Source organism: Hipposideros armiger, unplaced genomic scaffold (assembly GCF_001890085.2).
Source record: "Hipposideros armiger isolate ML-2016 unplaced genomic scaffold, ASM189008v1 scaffold_1418, whole genome shotgun sequence".
Lineage (NCBI taxonomy): Eukaryota > Metazoa > Chordata > Mammalia > Chiroptera > Hipposideridae > Hipposideros > Hipposideros armiger.
The window spans coordinates 212,060-223,772 of record NW_017732768.1 but is presented as its reverse complement, the minus strand read 5'-3'; the positions used below and the strand labels follow the sequence as shown (position 1 = coordinate 223,772).

Below are 11,713 nucleotides of genomic sequence, written 5' to 3'. Positions count from 1 at the left end.
GGAAGAGCGCAATGATGGTGCCAACTTGGGCCAGTGAAGCAACGTCCTCCACAACTAGACTGAAGAACAAAAGGACAGCAACTTCTCTGTTCCCCTTCCCCCATTTCCCCAGCGCTGTTCCCATTCCCCAATTTTCCAATAAAAAAAAATCTTAAAAAAAAAAAGAGAGCGATAGATGAAAGAAAAAAGAAAATGACTCTGCTTTTTAACATCTTGATTGTTTTAGTTAAATTTACACACTTTTGTTTGGTTCTGCATTTTTAATTCTGAGAAGTCAAACTTGACCCTTGGCCCCCACCCCACACTTGGGTTGTGGTACTTATGATACTGCTTTGCAATTGCTTCTTTATGTAGCTGCTCCCCTACGAAACTCTAAACTCCATGACAGTAAGGACTAGGCTTTGTTTGCCAGTTCAGGGCTAAGCCAAGATACAAAAAAATTGAATGTTGTGGAAACTTCTCTTTTCTTCTACCATAAAAAATACAAGGATATGGCCCTGAGTGAATGCTCAGTGAGAGCATACAGGGAAATCCCAATCTGACTTCTAAGATGGGGAACATTCCCTGCTTGAGAAAGAGATAAAGACAGAGAGACAGAGACTGAGCAGGAGAAGCCACTGAGCATTCGCTTTCGTACTCTGAGAGGGGATGACAGCTCAGCACTGCTAGAAAGCCAGCCATGCTATGTTATAATCGTTTGCATGGCCATATCACTAACATTTGGTGTAGAAAATGTGGATGCCTCATGCCAAGAAACATAAATGTGGTATGACTTGTCTCTTATTGGAAAGTATGGCTTTCCAATTCCTTACTATGCTTAGATGAAACTGAGTTTCAATGTGCTACTGTCATTATGTTTATTTTGAAAAGAATAGCTTATTCTTATTCATATATTCCTTTCTCCTTTGCTTACACATTCATTACCATATAATGGTTTCCAGCAATATGTTGTGAACAGGTGCATAACTTGCTACGTGTGTTAGAGAACTTACGGGAGATTTTTATTCCAAATTTAAATTTCCACAGGTTGATTATGTTAATGAACAACCTGAAGGGCTCTTTGATTATGCTACTTTTACTAGTGTTGGTATTTTAAAAAGCCTATTTAATTATAAATAGAAAGTATATCAGTTGTAAATGGTTAAAATGCTAACTTAAAATATGCAAATTTTACCAAAGGTGTGTATGTCATTTGTATTTCATAATACACTGCTCTTATTATATTTAATTGTGTTGCAAGTCTATCATTATTTGTGCTTAAATGATGATTAGAATAAATGTTTTATTTACAATTTGCAATTATAATTGCTTCACTGTTTTCTTTATTAAAAAGAGCATCTTATCATCTGAAACAGATAATGCTATTATGAGTAGAGATACATATACTGTTTCAAACAGGAAAAAATAGATATTTTTCTTTTATTTCTAAAAGAGCAAAATCTCCTCCATATTCCTTTCTATTATATTTCACATTTAATATTTTTCAATGAAAACAGTAAATGGAATATATAACATAGAAAATAATCTTGACAAGCATTTACATTTTGTTTCTGACTTTGATATGTATTAGCAGTCTCCCATTAAGAGGTCTATTCCAAAAGATTCCTTATAATTCCTTTATGTAGAGACAGGATTCATTTTTCTGTGAAACAATATTCTAGATAGTGGTGATATGCCTAGACAAGTTTACAAAGATGTGTCTCCTAATACACTTGAAGTTCTTTCTTATAGAGTTTAGGATGCCAGAAAGATCCCAATAGGGACAAATCACAACCCATTTCACCATTTCCAACTTCCTCCAAGTTTCCACAGACAATCTCCTGTGTATGTGGCAGAGAATCAATCCGAGTGGGTTTGGTAGCAGATAGAGGGAAGAAATAAGTTATGACCTCATGAACATAGAGATGGCATTTCGGACAGTTATGAGGACTGGAGGTTCAGGGATTTCACAGTAATAGAGTTTCAGAACTAGTATTGGGGGCTCTCAGGTAGAGGTCAGAGTAAAGAATGACTTTTAAGAAGTGGGAAATGTGGAATACTAAAACCCAAGTTTTAGATGGAATTCTGGGAAGAAGAAAGAAATGAGAGAAACTCTGAGTAGATGAAAAGAAGCTGTAATTTTGAAGGTGAGAAGATTGATTAGGGGATAGTTTTTTAAAAGATAGGCAAAGTAAAATAGATAAGATAGGGAGTCAGGAAAACTGGGTAGATGGGTAGATTTGCAGGAGGTATTTTTTTTTCCCATTTTCCCAATGAAAAATAGGGCTATGATTCTTGGTGGAGGCCTAGGAGTGTATAAGATGTGCGAATAGAAACAGATAGTCACTTTCCTTCTAATCCTTTTTCCACATAGTCTACAACTTCGTATAGTTTGGAAACCACCAGAGGATTAAATAGGGTGGTAATTGGCAACAGAATTAGATATATTCAATGTTGCAAGACTTTATTAGTAGCAGGGGCAAATTAGTCATGGGGATTAAGATCTCTAGCATTTGAAGGCAAGAAAAAAAGTCCTGTGATGGGAAAAATCCATGAGAATTATGAGAGCTTTATTAAATAAGTAAGCAAATGCCTCTTCTTCCAAAACCCCTTCCTCTCTGTTCCCTCAACTATATTCCTTCCTCACATTGTTTTGGTTAGTCAAGTATTGAAGTTTTTTCATCCTTAGGATGATTTTTGAGGAAGAAAGATGCTGGAATCTCTAATTTGTCAAATGAATATGAAAGCTTTCTGACATTTTTTCCTTGGGCTAAACATCGGGAGAGAGAGAGAGAGAGAGAGAGAGAGAGAGAGAGAGAGAGAGAGAGATCATCTAAATAAAGATTAGCCAAGTGAGGAATAGACTTTTCCTGCCAGATTGTCCAAAAGAAAAAGTAAGCCTACAAAATGTGAGTGAAAACATGACAGCCACACCAGAATTGCAATGAAATATTACAAAGGGAGATCTGACTGAGATTGTGGATCAAAGTAGTAGCAAGAGACAAAGTAAGTCTCTTTCCTCCATATACTTTTTTAATATTTCTATTTCACCCACTTTTTTTCCATGTCAGTTAAAATATTTAATGAAATATAAAATACTTAAAATCGATTGGTCTTTCTGCAGTTCTTAGGACATTTCTTATAAATAACCTAAATCAATGCTTTCTCTTCCAACAACACCCTTACCCAGCCTGTGGCAAAGGTAAACTGACAAGAGAGGAGAGGGGGAAAGGCATTAAATTTGCTGTCATATCCCTTCTGTTTATTTTCAAACCACATATTTTATTTAATTTACTGCCTGGACTTTAAGGGTATGCAAACCCAGAAGGACTGATGCTTTCTTCTCTCTCTCTCTTTTTTTTTTTTTTAGCTTCTTTATATCTTTTTTCTTTAGCTTCTTGTTTTTGGAATCTTCAAAGTTTTGCTATGCACTTGGGACAAAACAAACAACACCTTCCTCTCCTTTAGGTAGCCTCATGACTACTTATCTCTCCAGTTTCCCTAAAACTTTTCAGGTGGCCAAATAAGTTCATATACTTCACAAAGGGAGTATTTACATTCATATCACATGGAAGAAAGGAGGGGAATCATGTACTCTCCCTGAATCTATTCATTCAACCGCTCACACAATCCTAATAGGAATACAGACTAACAGACTTTCTGAAAACCTCTCAAACCTATCCCGCCATAGCCTAAAGTCTAAAGCTCTCAGTCATGAAAGGAATAGCTATAAAGGGACAGTATTAAAATTTACAAGGATCTGGGATTTTGTTTTTCCTCCAAAGGAGAAGAAACCAAAAATAAGTCCTTGTAACATTCGTTTCCACTCTGTAAATGAATTCTCTGCATTGTGGAATAAAAATAAAAAACAAAATAGTAATACTAAATACTATTAACAACTAAACTAAACAAACAAGAATGTAACAGTACTCTAAATGATTTACAGATGATTCCAGTGTAGCCTCTCCACAGCCTATCAACATTTCCCTGTATATATTGATTTCTATCTTGTACTAATTTAAATTGTTTTATTTTCATTTGTTTACATTAAAAAATAATAGACGGTTTGTGTACATGTATGCATATATATATATACAGCAAAGCACTGCATTCACATGATGCACTGGCTATAGAAGCAGAGGAGCAACTAGAGGAAAAGGTTTAGGGAGAGACGTCTCTCCTGTCTCCCTGAGCCCTCACTGCTCTTTTTCCTTCATCATCATCTTTTAGGTGCCATAAGTGTCCGTGTGTTTGATAGACACACACCTGAATCACTGCTTTCTTTATTAGATAATCTGGCTTTTGGGAAATGGACCCATGGAAGTCTTTCCTCTACAGCCTGAAATGTGCCCAACAAGGAGAGCATGAGAACAAACTTAACATGAGAGAAAAATCAAATCTGAAAGGTGTACATGAGATAAGTAATCTTTCATCTAAAAAAGCTACCCATTTATTTATCCTAAAGCAGCTAGTCCATTTACTTAAATCTAAGAATTTCTAGTAAGTAATAAAGTGTGTTTGAGTTTCCATGGCATTTTTAGTTTGAAACATCTTACATTACACAGAAAGAACTTCAAGGCATAAATTTTTGTTGTTGTTGTTGTTTAAGACAGCCAATTGTTATGATTTTTATACTATTATCACAAAAAAAGGTTTTGACAGCAACTGCAGTAGCTCTGTGCCCACGTATATGGCTGAAATAGTTGTAACATAGAAATAAAAAATTTACACTAAAAAATATCAATAATAGACATATTTTGAGCTATTTTTATTGTTATTCATGTTAGTATTGATGTCATTAGGCAGAAAAAAAAAACTATCTATATTTTTTGGAAGACTTATTGCTGCAAACAGTCACATAAGAATTTAATAAACACCTACAATGTACTAGGGCCTATATTTCATAAACCCAAACACTAATTTATTTACCACTTTTGGGAAAAAAAAATCATTTTCCAAGAAAGCTCACAGTAACTTATTAAATTCCCATGGTTCCTTTTATGAATTTTGTTTTAAAATCTACATTCTGCATTTATTGTTCACTGCCTTCAAATTTTAGTTTGATATTTTTACCCTTATTCTAGCTTAATGTCTTTATTACATTTTCTTCTTCTGCTTGCAAGTAGTTGATAAATCATATCCATTTTTTAAATCCCTTTCTAGTTTCCTTTCTTCCTTTCTTCCAAATGCTTATCCATTTTCCTCCACTTACTCCCAGTATTTATAGCACTTTATCATTTTTAATCTTTTATAGGTAATATGAAATAGTAGTTGACTTAATTTACAAATGTATATGTTTCTTCCTAAACTACAGCATCAACCTTATATGGTAAACTGCTCAAATGTTTGGCCAAGGTTATACAGTACAAGATGGCAAAGTAATTTTCCAACACTTTTCTAACTACAAAATAATTTATATATATTCTGGCCTCTTTCTCAACTTTGCATAGCCTTCTCATTACAACTGTACTTCACATTTTTTCTTTACCATCAGTCTTTTTGAATGGAAAGATTTTAAAAGGGAAATTGGTTTGGAAAAATCTGTTGAGTCCAGATTTTAGAAAACCTTAACAGTCAAACTCAAAAACGTGTCATTTATTTTGCAAACATTGAAACTCCATTTGTGTTTATTCAGTAGGGCGGTGATTTTTTTTTTTTAAAGGGCAGATGCTTACATAGCATTTACTATATGCTTAGTTCTGTTCTAAGTTTATTTAATATTAATATAGAAATTTGTTTTTTTTCTTACAGCTTGGGAAACTGAGGCACAGATTGGTTAAGTATCTTGTCCAAAGTCACATAGTGTTGGGACTGGGGTTCTATCCCAGGTAGTCTGCCTTTCAGATCTGTCCCAGCAAACACCATGGGAAAATGTCAAATAATGTTAGCATGACTAACAGCATTGTGATTAACTAGAAAGAGTAGAGGCAAGGAAAGTATTTAGATAGGTACTCTGTTCATCCAGGATCAAAGTAGACTAAAATGGACAATATTTCAAAGAATTTAAAGACTTTTTGATGATTAGACATACAGGTGATAAAATATGGTGAAAGGAGGAATCGTGGATAACACCAAGGTTTTCTTTCCAGTCATTAAGAAACTATGAGATCATGTGTAAAAAAGAGAATTGAGGAAAAAGGGGGAACATTTTTATAGCAGCACATTAGTCTTACATATTCTGGTAGAAATGGCCAATAAATAGGGAGGTAGAACTAAAGAGGTGAGCAATGGCAAGGGTTTTAAAGTGAGCAAAGGAATAGAAACCAGAAACAGAGAAATAGTCATCATTTTCAATTAACTCTAATAACTCCCCTCCAACAGCATTTACCAAAGTGTGGTCCATAGATGTAGGTGTTATATACCAAAAGGGTGAAACTATCGTACTCTCAGGAACACACTTTGGAAAAGTTCCGGAAACAATAGCATAATATTTGCAGTCTGAATGCAACATATATTTTTACCTTTACAGTCTAATTCATCAGAATTGTCTCCACAGTCGTTTTCACCATCACATAACTTGCCATGAGGAATGCAGCGATGATTGGAGCAGGGCTTGAACCCTCTTCGACAACTTCTGTTTTCTTATAAATAAAAGTGGAAACACATAATTGAAGGTCTTATTGAAGGTCTTGTTGAAAAGAAAAGATTCTCTTTTACAAAAAGAAAATCACAGGAGAGATTTCATTCATAATGACTGGATTATGGATTTATAAAACAAGTGCTGCTCAGTTCAAAGTTCTGGGTTAGAATATTCATGCATTTTCAAGTAGTTCATTCACTAAAGAGCCTTTTGGACTAAGTGTTTTGACTTCAGTGATTCAGACTTGAAGATACCTTCAAATTATACCCTCATTACAGTTTCTGGCATTTCAGTCAGCACAGGCATAAACAAATATCATATCTTCAATTCCGGAGAAATAAATAACTCTAAAGTAATAAAGACATTCCAACACTTATCTCCTATCTCCTTGGCATCCTGCGAAGATTTTATAACAAGAAACAAAGAGTAGCAAAATGTGTATTCCTGAATCAATGAACCCAGATCCCTTAAACAACCATAAATTCCTCTTAAAAGTTATCTAGCAATGTTTACCAGAACTTCCTAGAAAGAAAAATAATTGCCTTCTGATTTTTATTTACCTTAATGAGACTCTCCTGACATTTTCTGATTTGGGGCAGAAGGCACTACTTAAATAATAATAGCTGCCATTTATTGAACACTAATTTTATGCCAAGCTCTATATTGAGCATATGTAAACATACACTTGTTTATTTAATGCTCTAAGCACCATTCAAGCTAGGCTGGTTTTGCAGTAGGAAACTAAAATATAGAGAATTACCCTTGCTCACGCTACTCACACACTAGTAGGTTTGGAAACAAAGATTTAACCTCAACATGATTCTGAAGCTTGGAATCTACACCTGGGGTTGACAAACTGTAGCCCATAGGCCAAATGAAGCCCACGAGTCAGTTTCCATGTGACTTCCGCTAAGAATGTTTTTTACATTTGTAAAGGACTGCAAAAAATTTAAAATATATAGAGGATAGGTGACAGAGAGCATGTATGGCCCACAAAACCTAAAATACTTACTAGCTGATTCTTTAAAGAAAAAGTTTGCCAATTTTTGCTCAGACAAATATGATCTGGCTTCTAAGAAGATAAAAATAACGTAAAATACATACTCAAGCTAATTCATAATAAATGTGGATTAGTAAGCTGATTATTATTACATTGTATACTCTTTAGTATTTTTATAGTGTACAGGATATAGCTGTTCGTTCAAGAAAATGTGTCATTTGAGGTAAATTCCATGAGATTTTAGCTATAGACCAATCATTGACAAATTATGTTTGACTATCATTTTAAACCAGAGTGTGTTACTCTGCAGTGTGAAAGAGTGTGAGACTAAAATAGCACAAAAATAAATCAGGTCAATTTAGAAATTATTTGGATCAATACTACAATAACTATTCATGACTTCATAGACACAAATTTCCAGGAGAAATATTGTTGCAATGAATGCTAATATCACTTGTTTACTAGGGTAAAAAAGCCAACCTCTACTCCCAAGGGAGAGGGGAAGGTTGACTATCACTTGGTGTCACCTACCAAGGAACAGCAGGTGGAATTCCATGATTGATGGTGACCATGGCTAAAACAATCAGCCTTTGAACCTAAGGACCTATCCCTGGGGCAATCCTGGAGGCAAAAATTGACTGGACAATGCTTTGATATCAATTCAACAACATGCTATTGGCTGATGATGGACCTTTGATCCATATGCTTGCAATATTCACCAATAACTGATATTTCTGACTTACATTTTTAGGAATGTAAGCCTAAAACCTATTGCTAAAGATAAATAACTAGGCAACTCAAAAGGCAGGATCCTGCTATAGTTAAATTTGCCCCTCGTGGTTGGAAAACTATGAGAAAATTCTTCAATGAATATCATGGGTAATGGATACGAAACAAGGTGAACAAAAGCAAAGCCAAGTTAGTGGTCTTAGATCTACCTATTAATGAGAGACCATATGTATAAACCAAATGGAGATAGTCAAACCAAAAAATATTTTTAAAAAATTGTAAACTTCCCTCTGAAATGACAAATCACGTATTGGACACTTACCACAGTAGAGCAGTTTTTCATCAGATTTATCCTTACAATGAGGAATGCCATCACAGCTGAGCTGGTAGTCAATACACTCTCCGTTTCCACACTCAAACTCTGAATAAATGTTGCAGGAGGAATTTTTAGCTGAAAGGAAAAAGGCAATGTTTTTATGAAATAATAAACATTTGTGATGCCATAACAATTGTTTCCCTTAATCTTAATTATTAAAATAAACTACAATTTATCTAAATATAAAATTAAATAAAGGGTAATAGTTTATGGCATTTCTTTAAAAAAAAATTCAAAGGGACACTTTCTGAGTTGTTTTTTCCCCTCCCTTTGTTTTTCTTTCCCTCCCTTTGGGAATTGCACAACTTCATTTTTCTTTTATGCTTATCTGCGTATTTGGCTAATCATTTGGTGATGCACATGTGTGGAGAGAAAGAGGGGCTTAAATTTGGGAGACAACATGTATGTGTCTTGGCTAGCAGCCTATCTTAAAACTAAATTTGATAAAAGGCCCAGTTAAATTACCTTTGTACATACTGAGAGTGTTTTTATATTTTCTTATTGGACTCTATTACATATTCTTCAGTACTCTGAAATGTATCAGTACATAGAGTTCTCATTTTTGAATGCTTGACTTGATTTATGTCACTTAAATCTCACCTCCAACTGTTCTTCCTCCCCAACTACCTTCGGAAGCAATCACTGTAGCAAATCTATCAATCAGAAGTACTCAAATTGCTAAATTTATCTTCATCAACATCCTGTCCTGTCCATGGTGGTGAGCAGGGAGCAGACCCTCTCTTATTCCCACACGAGGTCAGCAGCTGCCCCCTGAAATGCAGGATGGGTTTGCAGGATGATCTGTGAGGCCAATGACAACCTACAAAGCAGGTGCACCCAATGCCTATGGACCCCCCTTGAACACCGCCATATTGTCCCACATCTAAGTCTCAGGATCTTCATAAGAAATTAAAAGTCTGACTTTTTATGTGCTTGGCCCAATTTGTGAGCACAGGCCAATAGCCACAAAGTACCATAAAAACACCTTTCTACAGGTAGGTTTCATCCTTGGAAGGCCAGTATATGACCCCTGTTTTTAGAAAGATTTTCTCAGGAAAAATTGCCTTATTTTTATTCTTAAAAAATAGATTTACTAGTATATTTTTGGAACGCAATATTTTGGTTGTATTACGTGCTGTTTTCTTGCTGGTATTTTGCTGGTTGTTAATTATACAGTAAAATCTAGTCTATTATTTATGTTGGAGGTAGTTAGAATTCATTTATGTCAACTAATGCAGGAAACATAGCTAAGTTTTACAATTTACTATCAATTTATTTTTAAGCATTATTTCAGGAATAGTCAATTAAACTGCCACTACTACTACTACTTGAAGTTTCCAGTGTTTTATTTCTTTTTTATTCTTAGGCTTTATGTAACTCATTTTAACAGAATATCTATCTATCTATCTATCTATCTATCTACCTATCTATGAATTTTTATNTATCTATCTATCTATCTATCTATCTATCTACCTATCTATGAATTTTTATTTAACTCTTTCAATGATAGCAAAACTCTCTAAAGATAGTTTTTTTTTTTTTTCCTTCCTGGTATAGTCTAAACTTCACTGGTCAGTTGCTAAAGTAGAATGCATTTTAGAGAAAGTAACCAATAATTTAAAATCTAAAAATATTGTTAACTTTAAAGGAACAGATGTTATGAAGCGTGCTGGCATTACCACACAATATCACCTTGGCTCCTGAACTGAACAAAATTCAGTCATTTACTGAAATTCTATTAACCTTCTCAGCTTAGTTTATATTAAATGCATTGTATTTAATATCTCATTTCCAATGAAAACTGATCATTATCATAGAAAATGTCACATTTTACTTTTATAATCCTTGTGCCTTTGAAGGGAAAAACCAAAAATTATTCATAACAAGTAAGTTTTTATTATGCAAACACTGTATGGGCACAAGTCTTGTTTACGTATGTTCATCTGATGAAGCGATATTATTTCCTGCTTCTTTCTAGAAACAAAAATGTGGTTCAGCTGCCCTCTGATTCTTTTACAAGGTAATTTATCTAACTATAGTTGCTACTCTTATTTCCATCATGTGTGTTGATAAGTTAGCAATGTTGTATGAAATGGAATTGCCTAATCTTTTTGTCAAGTGTTGTGACAAGAAATGATTTTTCCTCCTTTACCCTTAGATGTTGGGAAATGACCTTTCCACCCTTTAACACTGACATTAACATCCATGAACTGATCTGAATGAACTAATTCAGATATGGACATAATATGTCAGAAATATCCGCCTTTCCCAAAGATGAATGTGACAAGAAGAAGCCAATAATTATTTTCCAATCTGTCTGCTGGACCACAAGATTTCAGTATGAATGTACAATGGATACAGGCTGCTTTTATAAAGGTTTGTCAGCTCTGAGGAATCCAATCTCACTCTACAGTTTCATGTGAATACAACAATGTCTAAAATGATGGTTTTCTGTCTGATTCATTCCCTCTCATCAACAGAGAGAAGCAGGTGGCTTAGTCGGGACAGATGTATGTAATCTATTTTGCAGCAAGGACAGGCATCCACTGTATACAAATAAGCCTTACTGTTTTGATCAAAGGCATCACTTTACTACTGGCCTGTAGTGACCTGTAAAAGAAACATGAGTGATTCTAATGTATGGCTAACACTCCAGGATTACAGATGGCATCAGATCCAGACCATTACAGCTGAAACCACAAAGGCAGACAGAAAGAGAGAGGTTAAGCAACTGCCTGAACAATTCAGGGAAGTGATAGGTTCAGAAGAAATATGGGAATTTGTGGCCCAAATTATTGAAATTGGCTATCTTCATTTAAAGTTTACTGACCAATTGCATCATTCCTTCATTTGCTTTGGCACAGTTTAACATAAAAATATTTTACTGATTTCGCAAAAAGGTGCCTTTTTGGGTTGTTGTACCAATTTGTAAAGCGAGAAATATGTCAAAGTTCTTGTATTAGGTGCAGTAATTTCCAAGGTAAATAAAATGAAGTCCAAGTGCTTATATTAAAGTAAAGAGCAGGTAAAAGAGAAGATCCACCTGGTA

The 11,713-nt window shown here is 34.6% G+C and overlaps 1 protein-coding gene across 1 annotated transcript in view; it reads right to left on the bottom strand.

The window, feature by feature from the left end:
* LOC109377489 (low-density lipoprotein receptor-related protein 1B-like) overlaps nucleotides 1-11,713 on the bottom strand; it is a 177,006-nt gene that overhangs the window by 8,748 nt on the left and 156,545 nt on the right. Inside the window, exons 9-10 of the mRNA XM_019633851.1 lie at nucleotides 8,611-8,739; nucleotides 6,441-6,560 (exon numbers count right to left, since the gene is read on the bottom strand). Of these exons, the coding sequence (XP_019489396.1) occupies nucleotides 6,441-6,560; nucleotides 8,611-8,739 (249 nt within the window). The remainder of the gene's footprint in view (nucleotides 1-6,440; nucleotides 6,561-8,610; nucleotides 8,740-11,713) is intronic.